At 42.9% G+C, this 15801-nt stretch overlaps 1 protein-coding gene across 5 annotated transcripts in view; it reads right to left on the reverse strand.

Annotated features, from left to right (window-relative positions):
• The window catches only part of ZNF608 (zinc finger protein 608), a gene marked incomplete at its 3' end in the record, with an annotated part of 113224 nt that extends 107250 nt beyond the window's left edge, over positions 1 to 5974 (reverse strand). For 2 of the 5 annotated variants that reach the window (XM_082724895.1, XM_082724897.1), the window contains exons 1-2: positions 3243 to 3853; positions 1120 to 2222 (exon numbers count right to left, since the gene is read on the reverse strand). In XM_082724895.1, the coding sequence (XP_082581021.1) occupies positions 1120 to 2025 (906 nt within the window). In that variant the 5' untranslated portion in view covers positions 2026 to 2222; positions 3243 to 3853. Of the gene's footprint in view, positions 1 to 1119; positions 2223 to 3242; positions 3854 to 5699 lie in introns of those variants that run through there. The other 3 variants (XM_082724898.1, XM_082724899.1, XM_082724896.1) reach the window with 2 other exon arrangements.
• Between the last annotated feature and the right edge of the window lie 9827 nt (positions 5975 to 15801).

Genomic DNA, 15801 nt, shown 5'->3' on the forward strand with positions numbered 1-15801 from the left:
GCCCCTTCCGTCCTGGGACGCTATTCAACGCATGACCGTCCGCAGACCAGTAAGTCACAGGCCTCCAGCACCAAGCGGCACATCCTCCACCTTCTTCCCCCCAAGGAGGGGGCAGTTTTTCAAAAGGCAGTCTCTAACTAGACCTTAAGACAAGGACGAGAGATGGCAGAAAGGGTCCACATGGCTTATATCGAGGATCCCCCATTACTCAAATGCCACACTAAATTCCCATCCCCTCTGGCCCTTGCCCCATTCTCAGGAACACCAATCCGCCCAGTCTGTTTTACTTTTCTTACCAACCTTTCCACTCCCTAGGCAAGCTAGAAATCCAAGGGATAACGCTCTGAAATCTCCAGCTAAGAACTGGGCGAAGGAACCAGCGTAGAGAGTCCTAGAAACCACCAAAACCGTTCCAGTCTTTCCACACAGTTAAGAGAGCAATGACCCCAGGACGCCAAGGCTGGGGTTTCAATTCAGGACCTGTAAGGGGAACCCATCCAAGGAGGATACCCTTTGACAGAACCATTTTGGAGAAAATCTGGGGAAAAGAAACAGGTGGAGGGGAGAGTGTAAATGAGAACCCTCGACACAGCCTCTTCCAGGGAGGGAACGTGAACCCTGCACGTAAGGACACATTCATTACCAGAAATACCAGGGCGGGCACATGAAAACCTAAGACAGCTTCTCCTTAGGCGAGAAACCAGGACCTGAGTCAAGCGGGTAGAAGAGCAGGTCTGCTATTAAAAGCACACCACCGCCGGCTGACTGGCCAGGAGCCCTGGAGCAGGGCAAAAGGCACTTGGAACACCCAGGCCCTCCCACCTGGGGAACCAAACACTCAGCACCGCCCGCGGCGGTGGCGGCGGCGGCGGCAGCGGCGGCGGCAGAAGCAGCAAGAGCTGAAAACACTGCACCCGAGTCAGCCCCCCCACTCCAAATGTCCACGGAAAGGAGGCACACAACAGAAACCTCACAAAGAACCAGGAAGCACGAAGAAGTGGGAGGCACACAGAGGCACACACACACACACACACACACACACACCCGCGCCCGACACACACCCACACAAATGCACACAAAGAGGAAAGTGGGAATTCGAGGAAGGCGACTTGATCCTACCTTCTCGGTTTTCAGTTTCTTGATTCGCCTGTGGCTCTCCTCCTCCTCCTCTTCCTTCTTTACCAACACAGAGTTTCCCATGAGCCCTGAATCCGGGGCACTTTTGCTAACTTCCCCAGCAGCCGCGACGCTGCCACTCCCAGCGCCCCCGCAGTGGAAGGGGCTGGCGCCACCTCCATTGCTCTTGGCCCCAAAGCCATAGAGGTGCCCCCCGGAAGGGGCCTGGCTGCCACAGCCATTCTGGTGGCCCTGAAGCAGGTCGTGCTTGTCCTTCCTGGATTTCCCCGCATCCTTATCCCGCTTGGCGCCTCGGCTGCTCTGGCTTTTACCTGGCTTCTCCTCTTTGCTTTTCCCGCAGGAGGCCGCCCCCGCGGGGGCAGCGGAGGGGCCGGTGCCCGCACTACTGCCGTTGGGGTTGCCGCCGCCGCCGCCGCTCACACTTTGACCCAGCGCTGAATTCATGCCAGTTGCCTCTCCAGGGCGCCCTTGGACTTCCTGCCTCTTGCCAGTGCCGCTGATCTCGGGAATCCCATACAAGGCAGCAGAAGGCAGAGATTTATTACCATCCTTAGAAGTTTTACTCCTTTTCACTTTTGATTTGCTGGTCTCTTTGTGTGAATTCCCCTGGGGAGCGGAGGGCTGAACAGAAGCAAATTTTAGGCCATCAGCTAAGGCTGCGGTAGCACCGGCCCCACCGGAGGCCAGACCTCCACAATCCTTGGAGTTGCTGCTGCTGGTGGTGTTGGTGGAATTATTCATCTCAAATTTCTGTCTGTCCTTCTCCAAATCAGCGTCCAAATCAATGATTAGATTTCCAACCCCGATTTCCCAATCATCACCACTGTCATAAGTATCAACCGTATTTGGATCCACACCTTTTCCTGCAGCAGAAATGTTCACTGACATCCTGAAGATGGGCTCTCTAGAATAAAAATCCGATGAACTTTCCTTTGGAGATGAGGGGACATTCGTTTAGCTCCGCTGGGCTTTCTTTAAAAAAAAAAAAAAAAAAAAAAAAAAAATCTTCTAATCTTCCTCTTCTTTTTCCTGCCCCAGGAATGTGTCCAGAGATTTTACACCCTTCAGTCCAGGTCCACCTTTTCCTGTGAAGGGGGGAAAAGTCGAATATTTCTTGTCTGGGTGTTACCAGAATAAAAAACGATTAACACTGGGGAGTCAGTAAGGGGCACAGGGAAGGATGGACAGGAAGGTGGTTCATATATTGTCTCCACAGTCGGGTTTAAAGGAAAATAACCAAACCCAAAAAACTTACCCACGACAGTAAGGATCTTAACAGTAGCTTAAAAAAAAAAAAAATCCCTTTATCAACAACATAAGGATAAGCACTTTTTTAAAGGCATTAAGATATCTTAAAGATCTGTGTCAAGTCCAGGAAGGTTTAAAAAAAAAAAGTTTAGGATTTTTTTTCCATACATGTGTTATCTCAACCCTAGAAACACAGCCTAAACACTCAAGACAAGAGAGAGGAACACAGCTTTAAACATCCCCAAACATGTCCTAGATCTTGCAGTTTCAAAGACCAGACCTTGGAAGTTCTCTGAGGCTAGTTTCAGAATGATGTTTCTAAATTATCCGTATTTCTAATTTGATTACTTCTTTTTACAAATCGTCTGGGCAATCTGTTTTTTGTTCCCAGTAAGGAACAGGAAAAACAATGAATAACTACCCCCCTCCCATAAACACATACCCTCTCTCCCCCAACAGTTTATACAATTTTATTTTTGAAATACACACACACACATGTCTTTACGAGCATTTCTCTATAGAAAAGACAGTGCTAAATAAAAGGCTGAGTACCTGCCTTCTGAGGGAAAAAAAAAAATCACATATAAACAATTCTACCGTATTCCTAGGTCACAGACTTGCTCAATCTGTTAAATATGGTGCCACTGACTGTACGGGGAAACTGATTAAGACATGCACTTTAAGTAGTCTGCGCCAAGGTGGCCTCAATGACCGCAAATGAGTGTGTGTTTGACAAAGATCAGTTAAAACGGTTTTTAAAGGGATCAGCCCCTTTTTAACAGTTGATTGTCAAGGAAAATAAATAAATATACATACACACACACACACACACACACACACACACAGACATTGCTTACCTTTAATCCTTTATCATTTTTTAATTAGGCCAGCAAATCAAAATGCCTTTCCCACTCCACTCGGCAAACAAGCCTGTGCCTCATTTTACTTAAACACCAAATGATCAAGAAGGAAGAAACCAAATAACACATCTCAGCCAGAATAATCACTCGATAACATTATTCCACCTCCCCACCCCCCTTTTGGCAAACGGATCAGGAGTCCTTTTCTCCTTAAAAAAATGTGTCACTGTACAGCTGGAAGATAATGTTTCACATTCACAACAGAAGTACCAAAGGTTTTTTTTCCTCTTAACAAGCATCGAGAATAATAGGTTTAAAAAAAAAAAAAGAAAAGAAAAAGAAAGAGAGAGAGCTTAGAGAAAAAAGTTTTCCCAACTTCTCATTCCGCCTTCAGTTCCAGACTTCAGAGTCACCGTGATCAGTAAGTAATGATCCCATGTAGCAAACCTACAGGCGTCCGCTAGTAACAAGACAGAATGTGCTAACATCGGGATAAATTAGTGAAAGGGAAGAAAGAATAAGAAGAAACGACTGAAAATCTGGGCTGGATTCCGCCTGTTAGTCGGGAAGTGGCATTTTTCCGCCCGTCCTGACAGATTTGATTTCTTGAACTAACTTAAGAGGAAAGGAGGGGGGAAGACGAGGGAAAGGGGGAGGAGGGGAGAGGACGGGAGAGGAGGGGGGAGGAGGGGGAGGAGAGGGGGGAAGGGGGAGGGGGAAAGGGGGAGGTAGAAAGGGTAGGATGAGAAGCCCAGCAAGAGGAGAAAAAGAAAGGTGTGGAGGGGGAGGGGAGCAGATGATTCAGGGAGCTGATAAACCAGTTATAACAGCATTCGCTCGGGGCTGGGGGCGGTGGGCGGTGGGGTGAGGAAAATAACGGCGTTTAAAATTGGTTCAGTCTTCGAAACCCAAAGGATGTGATGTTTTCCTGTTTTATGTTGTTTTAAGAAAAAGGAACCGAGTTCCTAGTATAGTCCCTTGGGGGGGGTTTGGAGAGGGAGGAGAATCCGCTGTCTCTCAAGCCAATCAGTCATGTGGTAATTCGATAATTAGAGTAAAAAAAAAAAAAAAAGATTTTTTTTTTAAGGCGACCTTTTTCAGGACAGTTTTTCCCATTGATAGTCGCAGCAAACGGTGCGTCTCCCTTTTATTTATTTTTCTCTCCTCCTCCTCTCTCGCCCACCCCCTCCTGTGTTTAGTCAGATGGCCCCGGAGCTTGGCTTAGTATTTTTAATTAGCTGGCGTTTGGAAGCTAAAAGCAGTAATGAATTGTTGATGGATTGGAAGTGGAGAGTCGCTTTGCTGGAAATGTCGGGGCTGGGAGAGGGGGATGGGCGAGTTAGCAACAACCAACCATCTAAAAGGAGCGATTTTGTTACAGTGCAAGCCTTTCACATCACGTGAGGATCAAGGGCTCAATTGGTTGTCGTGAGAACAAAAATGGTGACAAGCGTATCAAGAAAATACTGATCTGGTCTTTAAAAAAAAGCTGAAGGTCTCTCCCCTCCCCCTGCATACACTCCCCCCCACCCCGCGCCGCCGCCGCCGCCTCCCCGCGCCCCCACCCCCCTGCAGTGGGCGCAGCTACAAGTTATGAATGTGAAACATTTCTCGCAGATCTAGGCTCTCGGAAGTTCGAAGGAGTGAAATGTAATGAGCACAAGAGCAAAGCAGATGTTTTAAAGAAACACCTTATAAACCTTTCCTCAACTTATCTCCAATTTGTCGGCTTTCCCGAGGGGCCAGGGATGGGGACGCCCAGAAGAGGGGGGAGGGCACCTCCAAGCTATTTGGGTTTTAGGGACCCCCTTCTTGTCTTAAACAAAGAAAAACATTTTGCTAGCTCCCAAACCAGGTCCTGTAATAAACACACCATTGTTACTCTATTTGTGGGTTTGTTTGGGTTGGGTGGGGCTTCCCCCCCCCCTTAATGGTGTTTTTGCTGCTTGCTTTTTTCAGGAGGTGGAAAATGGTAATTATAACCATTACATGTAATGGGTGACTATTCCCTTGTTTAATATTAAATTATTGGGCACTAGGATGTGGCAAGAGACAGAAATCGGCTTGTTCTGCCCTTGCCCCCATTTTCCTGGCTCGGTTTGGAAGAGGGTCTTGCCCAGCTAGGCTAGGAGAGGGAGGGGGCGAGGTGAGCTAGGGAATGGACACTACAGATCAGTATATGTAACTGTGTCACTTTTATTCTCCTTGGGTTACAGCCCAAAAGGTAATTTACTCTAAGTTACCCCGAGTGCCCAGTCAAGCTTAATTTGTGTGAAGAAGTTACAAATGCTTCACCCTCCACTGAATAAAACTCACCCTTCTTGGGCTGTTTTCTCAATGCAAAAGCCAAACCCTGTAACTAGTTCCTCATTTCAATGCATAAAACTCGCACATTCCCCTGCATGAAGTCCCCGCTAAGTGCTATATAGAGACACACCACGCAACCGTACTTACGGTCTGTATTGGATCGAGTTGACCTTTTCCTTCTAACTGCATTGAATGTGTTTGGTTGCAGCCGCTTTATTTTGGAAATTATAATCTCTTCAACAAATTTATTATTAAAGAAGATGGACCATCAAATGTCACAGACCGTCCTGTGTATTTTTTATAAAAGCAAAAATTAAAATTAAAAAGAAAAGAAAAGAAAAAAATCCCCCTGGTGCACACACACCACAAGCTTGTTCTGCAACACTGAAATCAGGACTGAAACACAACACACACACAGGGGGAGTGGAGCAAAAGGAGCTCTCAGCCTCTATACCTGAAAGGGACTTTTCTTTGTTCCCATTGCCCTTTCGCATCAGGCCAATCAGAGAGCAGCTTTTATGAAACTGGGCTCTCTCATTGGCTAGCTGCTTTCTCTTGGCTACTGTAGGGGGTTGAGATATACACACGTATAAAACACACACTGAGAGCGGGTGGGGGTGCGGTGGGGGGTGGTTGTGGAGACAAAGCGTTTTATTTTCCAACCAGATTGGGGTTGAGGAACCTCCTGCAGTAACGATGGGGAAAAAAAAAAATGGTGCGCCCGTTTCAATGACTACATCATTCACATAAAACACTTATTTATTAAAACAAATCTCAAACAGGCTGCGAGGAAAGGATGTCGGTAAATACAAGTTTGATTGTGTTATCTTGGGGGAAATAATGTATGTGATCGCTCGGTGGCAGAGGGAAGCCAAATGAGCCACTAGCGCGGAGCGAGGAGAAAAGGAGAGGCTGGCTGTGTGGAAATGACTGAGAGCGTTTTTTTGCTGGCTTTCCTTCCTTGTTGCAAGGACTCGGCAGCGCGAACTCCCAAGACCGATTTTCTGTACTGCGGCTTCTGGCTTTCAACCCTCCCCCCACCACTTTGCCCTTCTTCCAATTTTTTTCTCCCCCAGTCGTCTCTCTTTTTACTCGCTGATTAAATAAGAAAAATCGATCTGGGGGTAAAGGCGGTGGTGGGGAAACAAGTAACCCTTTTGTTTCCAGTCTTCTGGTCTACAGGCACTCAAGTGTGAAGGCTAGCAACCATTTAACCACCACTACGGGAACGGTTCTTCCCTGGAATTTGGAACAAATCTTTTCCACCTGGTCCGAGGCTGCACCCAAAAAAATATAAAAAATAAAAGAAGGTCCCAGCCAATCATATTGAACACCCCGGGCCAGCCTCATTTTTTACAAAATCGATTTGTGGGAGATAAATATACTAGAAAGAGTAACCCGTTAAACAGTCCCCCAGTGTGCAATTTTAAACAGAAAGATTGTCAGAGTTCCCCTCCCCCCCCAATCTTTAACCCTATCTTGGGGGAAAGGGAGGTGCAAAGTCCTCTGACTGCCACACTGCTCAATCCACCAGGAATACAGAAATATTTTAGAGTTCATTATAGGGCGGATGCCAAAAACCAAGTTAATGGGACTCTGAGGTCACAGAATAGGAGAGGTTGTATAACCTAAGTTCAGTATTGTACTGTAACAGCAAATATACTTAATGTGTATACATATATAAAGGCTTTAAAGTACCTTTATTTTTAATTTTTCACTGTTACTTGACATTCCTTTTAGGAGCTATGATGTTGAGATTTTAAAGTTAAAGTGGGATCTGAGTTTCATTGGAAGCATTATGATCCCAAGCATTAAAGAGCCAACACTACTGTAATTTCCACATGACAAGCGTAATGCGGGAATGTGTCTTCACTGAATCGAATGGACATACAAAGTGGATTAGTGCTAGCAAAAGACAGCTTATGATGTAAATGTTCAGGGATGACTTTGTGGGCCAATAAAAATATTTATGTCACATGTTTTAAGTAATGTCTATTGACTCATGTTTGAGCTTTCAGTATGTTTAGTTCTTAAAAAAAAAAAACAAAAAAAAAAACCTCCAATTAGTTGTTTCACTGGCCACGATGAACTAAATTTGATGCTGCCAACAGTAACAAACAGCAGTTCCCACCCTTTCCTGAGGTCTATAAACCAGAGGAATGAAATCTAGAATAGTCCTTGTCTCTCCCTAAATAGATCTGCATGTAAATCAACGCTGTACATCAACAAATGAAGGAGTCAATTAACCACCTGATATCCACACACGCTCCATTTTAACTTTGATATTTGTATTGTATTTTTGAATGTACAGATTGTGGAATTTTTTTTTTAATGTCCCCTTGATAATAACACAGCACCATAAGGTGATTTTTAAAAAACAAACAAACAAAAAAAAACCCCACTTTTCTTCTTTTGGAAGAGTGGTTCCTCACACCTCCAGATCACTCTTGGGCACCTCAGGGTCCCCAGGGTATCTACTCCATTTCAGCCTCTGGAACACCATGGTTCCCCCATATATTACATCACCCTGGAAAAATCGATCACCAGTTCTGATAACAACTGGATTTCAAAAAGCTTAGAAAATGAGATCTGAAGTTGGTGAAGTTGGAAAGGGTAAAAGCACTCCTCCAGCATACTCCCTTGGTAAAAAGCAAATCACACGGCATAGATTTGAGTATGACTAAAACCAAGGCTCAGGCTTCCTAATACTGAAACAATCTGATATAACCCTAACATTAACCCCTAACACTAAATCTTAAGCCTTTTTTTTGCTAAGGAAGCCCCACTGGCCATAGAGGCTTAGGCCAAACTCAGTCAACATATTTAACCCAAAGCATTTTCCTCCCATTCCAACAGAGCCACACTCCATTGGCACCCCACCCCCATCGCCTGCCCTCCGCATTCTTCCCGAAGATTTGAATCAGCCGGAGTTGTTATGCTCGCTTTGCGTGTGTTTGTTTTGTTTTGTTTGACAAAGGGGGCCATCAAGAGACATCAGAGGGCTATCAGCTAATTGATGAGGGAAACTAAGATAATTAACTACCAGCTTGAGAAAATCAGAGCTACACCCCTCACGAAATTGGGAAGTTCTTGATTTTGGAGAAGAAAAATGTATTTTTTTTTTCTCTTCTGGAGTAACAGGAACATGCTCGTCTCCCTTCTAATATCCCATGCACAAACTCGGTAATACCAGTTCGCTATCGGATAATATGTGCACTTTATAATTTTACATTTGAGGGCCTGTCTCCTCAGAGATGTGGTAGAGGAGAGGAGCAAGCTGGAAAAGAGTCTAGAAGGAATGGAGCGGATGGAAGCAAGTGAGAGCATAGTGTAAAAGGGGCTGTTAAAGCGTGTTATCCTCCAGTCACCACCACCACCAGCCCTGCCCTGGACCTTCTGCACTGATCACAGGTGATCAGGAGGTCCTGGCACAGAACTTTCCCACATTTTTAAGGGCAAAAGAGCCCAAGGCTGAGGAGGCCTGGGGCTTCAAAGGAGTAACAGAGAAAAAACAAAGTCATCTGTCTTTGGTACCTGTTTCCTCTGAACAGCAGGATATGATCAGGGGGATCGGAAAAAAATTCTGGAGCTGTTGTTTACTCGGAAGGGAGTACGTACCTGGGCCCTGCTTTTCTAAACCCCTGCCAACCGTGACATGTACTCAGGGCCAGGTGGAAAACGTGAAAGGCAAAGTTATTTAAAAATAAATAAATAAAACCTACCTGGAAATGGGCTTAATTTATGGGAAAGGGAACTTAATTTAGGCATAATGAGAAACTCTGTGAGTGCCCAAAAGCTTGTGGAAAAAGATTCTTATCTGTTTGAGGCTGTTTATGAACAGACCTGCCTCTAGGTAGTGGGCAGGTGACCTGCCCTGGTTTCTAGGGAATGTGGAGCTGGTGATTTAAACACCTACACAAACACTAGAAGGTCTTCACTCTTTTTACCTCTGGGTAACATCTTAGCTTCACACTTGCAAAAGGTCTTTTAGAGAAAACCCTTTTTCTGCCTTTTTAGAAATGCTTACTGAATCCAACTCAAGATTCTGTGGAGTATTTTTAACAATATCCATCTCTAGACAACTGTCACCAAAAAGAAATGAGCGGTATTCTTGGTTAAATAGTTCACATTTTTGCGATATCCTGAAATACTGCCAGACCAAAATGAAGTGACAAGACACAAATGTCAATTGAAGAGAGAACACCTGTACACAGAAACATTCCGGTCCCTTCTAGGGGACAAGGGACAGGGTGGGATGGGTAGGTTGGTGGGATTTATAGGAAAGACACTGATGGTGTTCACCCTGCCCTAGAAGACTTGGAGACATTCTGATACACATTTCGCGAATCTGGACATTTGCACATATTGTGTAACTTTTCAGGTCACTTCTATACACTATCATCTCACCTTCAATTTCAAGTCCTGAGAGTATAATATAACAAAGGGACCGCAGGCTGAAGGGAAAGGGCTGAATGTCTGTCTTCACATTTTGGTGAAACACTGAAATGAAATAAAGCGAAATTTCCATGCTCTGATTTCAGACTACCCTGAAATTTAATAGTAAGGAAACAGAAAATTAAAGAAGATGCTTCTTTCTATCTGTATGTATATTTTCCCTGTTCCTTCTTCTCCCAATATTCCAACTTAAGAAAAAGAAAAAGAAAAAGAAAAAAAACAGCAAATCTTGTCCCTTTTATGCCCTGCAGTTCTAGAGAAACCAGCAAATATGGCAAAAACAGTGCATTCTTCTAAGGAAAACATTTGTACCCTGGTCACATTGAGAGAACGGCAATGTAGGTCAGTGTTAAGTGTCTGAAATCTTACCTCCGCTTGGCGCAGGCCCTTGCGGCATGGGGCACACTATTCTAACTGAACCCGCGCCCAAGCAAGGTCTGCGAATCGGTTAGCAAAGGACCGGCAATTTACATCGCATGTAATGAAACCATTTCTGGAAAGGGATTTTTCTTTTATGCCAGGGGAGACCGGGCACATAAAGGAGATCAAAACACAAGCTACAGTTTTTTAAAACTACTTATTGGAGATTGCTGTTGCTGGTTTTATTACAATATGTATTTTACAGATTTAGGTAATAGCCCTGATTTTTCAAATCGACCTCTGTTTAGACACGTTTCACTTTGGGCTGTTTCTTGTCTGCAAAATTACAGTCATTTGCACGTTATTACAGTGAGTAGGAGACAGATTGTATTTAGCGTTGGGTGGGGGAAGGGTTATTATGGGAAGTGTTCTGCTACGGTCAGCACATAATTTCAGCCTGAAGAAAATTGCTTCTGAATGGCTGGTCTGTTAGCTAGCCAAGGAATGGTCACTAGGAGAGGCTGAAAAATACTTCTGCTTAATCTGCATTACAGAATTATTCTCATTTCCAGAAAGATGGTCTGTGGAAAGAATGATCGTTAAACTAAATTTTAAACCTTGGAGGTGAAATGTTGTCACTGCTCAGTTTGAAGGGAAAACAACAACTCCAACAGAAGACAATACCACCAAGCCAGAAAGGGTGCAAAGGGAGCGAGGCACAGCCGGCCCATTCCACTCCATCTTTTCTCCTTGCTTCACTTTCTCGGCTCCCCCTCCTGCCATTTAAAAAAAAATCTCTAAGACTTAATGACAGTGGGTTTTTAATATAAAAATTTCCCAATACAGCTTCTTGGAAACAGTGACAGAGTCCCCCTTAACTGTGAACGTTTTGGCGCTGGAATGTAAAGATTTCTCCAGACTTTACAAACTACATTCCATTTGTGCCTCTTTCACAGAGCTGACAGATGCATAAAGAGGCTTATCAGAAATAGTAACCCCTGTCTGATTTTAATTTAAGTCAAATCCTTACGCATCTCCTAAAAAGTCTTTAATATGTTTGGTTAGAAAAATCAGGAGACTAAAGTTGATTCCAAAGAAAAATCAAAGAGTACCATTATATGCGGCTCCTTTGGCTGCTGAGTATCACTTTTGTTGTGAACAACTGTGCCTCTTTTGTTTTCAAAACAAGCTTCCCTAAAGGATGAATCACTACAATCGTTTGGAGACTATGCAATAAACAACAGAAAGCCAGATACCCATCCTCACAGCTCGGCGGCGTCTCTAGTCCACCAGCCAATCATCATTAGGGAAATGTGTTTCTCAGCCTCCTGATTGGCTGACTCCTGGGCCAGGATGTTCAGGTTTCTACAGCTCGAACGTAAGCTGCGTGCCAGCCCGCTCTGTGGACCACCTTCTTCCAAAAATATTTTAATCACTTACTCTTTTCCCTGCTTTTCCTTCTTTCTTCCCCACCCCCGGCCCCGCTCTTTTCCTCCCCCCCCCCCCGTCTTCTTTTTTTAAGATTCTTCACATCATCCACGGAAACACCTTTTTTTATTTAACACCTTTAAAAGGTAGTGATCATACTGAAGAACTGCTAGGAATAGAATTTAAGGCACGAGGACATTCATTCTAATCATAGGTTAATGTTTGCTGTTTCTTTGGGTTCTTATGCCGTTTCCTTGGATTTTAGAGGAATCCCACAAAACTTAAAAGAACACATTGTTCGAGCATATTCTTTAATTTGTATATTCTTATCATTATCTGAATTTTCTCTGAGATCTGTAAAATTTGAAACATTACATTAAGACACTGTTTTTGTTTTGTTTTGTTTTTACATTAAAACACTGTTAAATGAATACTGAGAAGTAGTCATGTCAGACCATTTTTAGGAGCAAAGGAGACAATGTATTTTTCTTCATAGTTAGGTCATTATCTATAATTTTAAAGGGCTTTAAAGTTTTTCATTGTTATCCCCAAAGACCCACAAATGTCTTAAGGATGCACAATTCTTTCAAACTTAAGAGAGGTTTGTAATTCAAAGAACTGAATAATAATGGGCAATATATGCGTGACTTACCATGGTCCAGAAATGCCTCTTAATTTTAATTTTTCATACATATTAATTCACTTAATCTATGTTCGTAGCAGTGCCATAGGTTAGTATTATTATCATCAGATAAGATGACAGGCAAAAAAGATAAGCAGATTTTTCAGGTATCACCGGCAAATCTTGGTAGAGCCATGACTGAATGTAGAAAGCCTACTCTGAATCTAAACACCTAGATACTGTTCTTCACCACCACCAAAACATGGCTTCCACCCATTTTGTTGAGCATGGAAACATTAGCTGGTGGCCCATGACTTCTCTTCCTACAAGAACAGTGAATTTAAAGAAAAATTCAAAGAAAAGCCACCATGGTCATTTTTCTATCGGGGATCAATATTATGCCAAGGAGCAGAATGGCACCCAGGACTCAGCACTTTTTTTTTTTTTTAAATAAGAGTTTCTTGTTATTACTCAACTGAAAAGTTTTGGTTTTTTTTTTAAGATTTTTTATTTATTTCTTTGACAGAGAGATCACAAGTAGGCAGAGAAGCAGGCAGAGAGAGAGGAGGAAGCAGGCTCCCTGCTGAGCAGAGAGCCTGATGCGGGACTCGATCCCAGGACCCTGAGATCATGACCTGAGCCGAAGGCAGCGGCTTAACCCACTGAGCCACCCAGGCGCCCTCAACTGAAAAGTTTTAAACATAAAAAAAAAAAAAAAAAAAAACCTTTACCATAATGGGTGGCAGAATAAGGTTTAAAAATGGTGTAAGAGGGACGCCTGGGTGGCTCAGTTGATTAAGCGGCTGCCTTCAGCTCAGGTCATGATCCCAGCGTCCTGGGATCGAGTCCCACATCGGGCTCCTTGCTCAGCGGGGAGCCTGCTTCTCCCTCTGCCTCTGCCTGCCATTCTGTCTGCCTGTGCTCGCTCGCTCTCCTTCTCTCTCTGATAAATAAATAAAATCTTTAAAAAAAAAATAAAAATAAAAATGGTGTAAGACTGGTCATTACTGACTAGTGGTATATAACCTGAGATCATATTATTTTTTAATGTAATATATGCATATATTTGGCCATTTCTACACTAAAAATTAAAAGGAAAAGAAGTTATTCAGAAACAGTTTATCTCTTGGCTTTGGAACATTTTTGGCATTAATCCAGTAAAGTAAAATTGTCTCAAATAACATTGCTGAGTATACAAACAAACAGCAGATCATACTTGCTTCCTGCCATTTGCTTCCTCAGGTTTTTGTTTATTTGTTTGCTTGTTTTAGTCCAGTTCACTGGCTGGACCATCTATGGAAAAGATCTGTCATGTTCTATTTATATATGCACTTAGGAGACTCGGTTCAACACTTTATAACTTTCTTAAACTGCATTTCAATCAAGAAGGAAAAAAATCGGGCGCCTGGGTGGCTCAGTGGGTTAAGCCGCTGCCTTCGGCTCAGGTCATGATCTCAGGGTCCTGGGATCGAGTCCCGCATCGGGCTCTCTGCTCGGCAGGGAGCCTGCTTCGTTCTCTCTCTCTCTCTCTCTCTCTCTGCCTGCCTCTCAGTGTACTTGTAATTTCTCTCTTATAAATAAATAAAATCTTTAAAAAAAAAAAAGAAGGAAAAAAATCAATCCCATATAGAAATATATTCAACAGAAATTAAGGAATGAAGATTCAGTATTTCACTACAGGCATATTATACAATGGAAGAAAGGAAAAATTGGTAATTTTGATTTCTACAATGCTTCCCATCTTACTGAAAGAAACAGAATTGTAAAAATGAAACTGACAGTTTAGTCATAGAATTTAACTCTTGAGATAAAATAGCAACATACAGTGAAAGAGTAAATAGTATAAGCAATGCTGAACAGAATTAGACTAAATGAAGAGAAAAAACTGTTTAATCTTTTCACAAAGAGGACTATGACACTGAGATTAAAAAGAGCATTGAAGAAGATGAAATCATGGTAACAGTTCCTATTCTTAGCAAATAGGATATAATTCTGTGAAATAATGAGATTATAACACAAGGAGTCACTGATAAAACTGTTACAGAAGAAAATGGATAAATCATTACATATAATGAGATTTAACCATCACTGTGAGAGAAATGATACGTAATTAGAAAAAGGAATAGAATATAAAAAGAAAGCAACCTTTCTATCCATAGTTCCACATTACCAAAAGCCTAATGATAAAGACAGTATTTCTGGGTCTCTTAATAAATTACAGACACAATTATCATTAATTATAATAACAATCGACCTCTCAAATCCAAACATGCATCCTATCAACCTTCCATTCTGTCTAACAAACACCTGTACAGCACCTTTCTCTCACTCTGTGAAAGGCACTATGCTATGCATGTTACAAATATAAACTTATTTCCTGTGATGAAGTTTGAGATACTCATTCAAAAAAAAAAAAAAAAAAAAAAACCTCTATTGTGTTGTGCAGGCTCACAGAAGGTACAAAAAGTAGTAAGACATCATCTCTGCTCTTAACGATGCTTCAATTTCATGGCTGAGACAAGACACTTGCCCAACTCCAAAGAGGATTTTCTATGAAAATTACAAATGTAGGCTTAGGGGAAGAAGAAAAGCTAACTTGACCTAAGGGACCAGTATAGGTGCCTGGGAAGGAATTGGCCAAATCATTATGCCACATCAGAATGGAGATAGAGGAAGATCAGGCCAAACGGAAGAACACGATGAACATAGTATAGAGGCAAAAAAGAATAGGAGAGCCATGGTGGTCCAGCTTCACCAGATCCGTAGACACGGCTATTCTGAACCTGCACAAAGGTGTTTTGGTGAGGGAACAACGGAAGCTGACATCCAACTCGTGCTCTGTTCACCCCACTATATGCCCCGGCTCTATGTTGTGCCAGCCTAAGAAAGGGCAGCCTTTTATAAAGTATAAAAGGTACTCTCAGTCGGACTGGGTTGGAAGCGTTCTTTTATCCTCTATGAAGAAGAGTGAATTTATCACAAAGCAATGGATGGCCTAACTCTAGTAAGACTATGGAAAAACGATGACTCTCTTATAAATTCACTGACAGTCATACAGATATGAAGGACTGGTCGTCTGAAAAGGTCCAGGAGGGAGTGAATGAATTATATCACCTTGGCCTGGCTAAGGTCTTGGAAAGGGCAATGTTCAAAGATGTTTTTTAGACTAATGAACTTAGAATGAACTTCTTTATTTTTGCATATAGATGACTGGAGACAATTGGGAAAGACTGGGAAATGATGTCCCAGAAATGTAGGGGACGAAAAAGGCGAACAAGCAGCTCAAGGTCTAGTCAGATCATATTTCAGCCCACAGGTATACTCTGTGGACAAACAAGAATGATAAACATGGCATAAGCCAGCTCTTAATTTAGAAACAGCTTA

The sequence above is a fragment of the Mustela nivalis genome (assembly GCF_964662115.1).
Source record: "Mustela nivalis genome assembly, chromosome: 3".
Lineage (NCBI taxonomy): Eukaryota > Metazoa > Chordata > Mammalia > Carnivora > Mustelidae > Mustela > Mustela nivalis.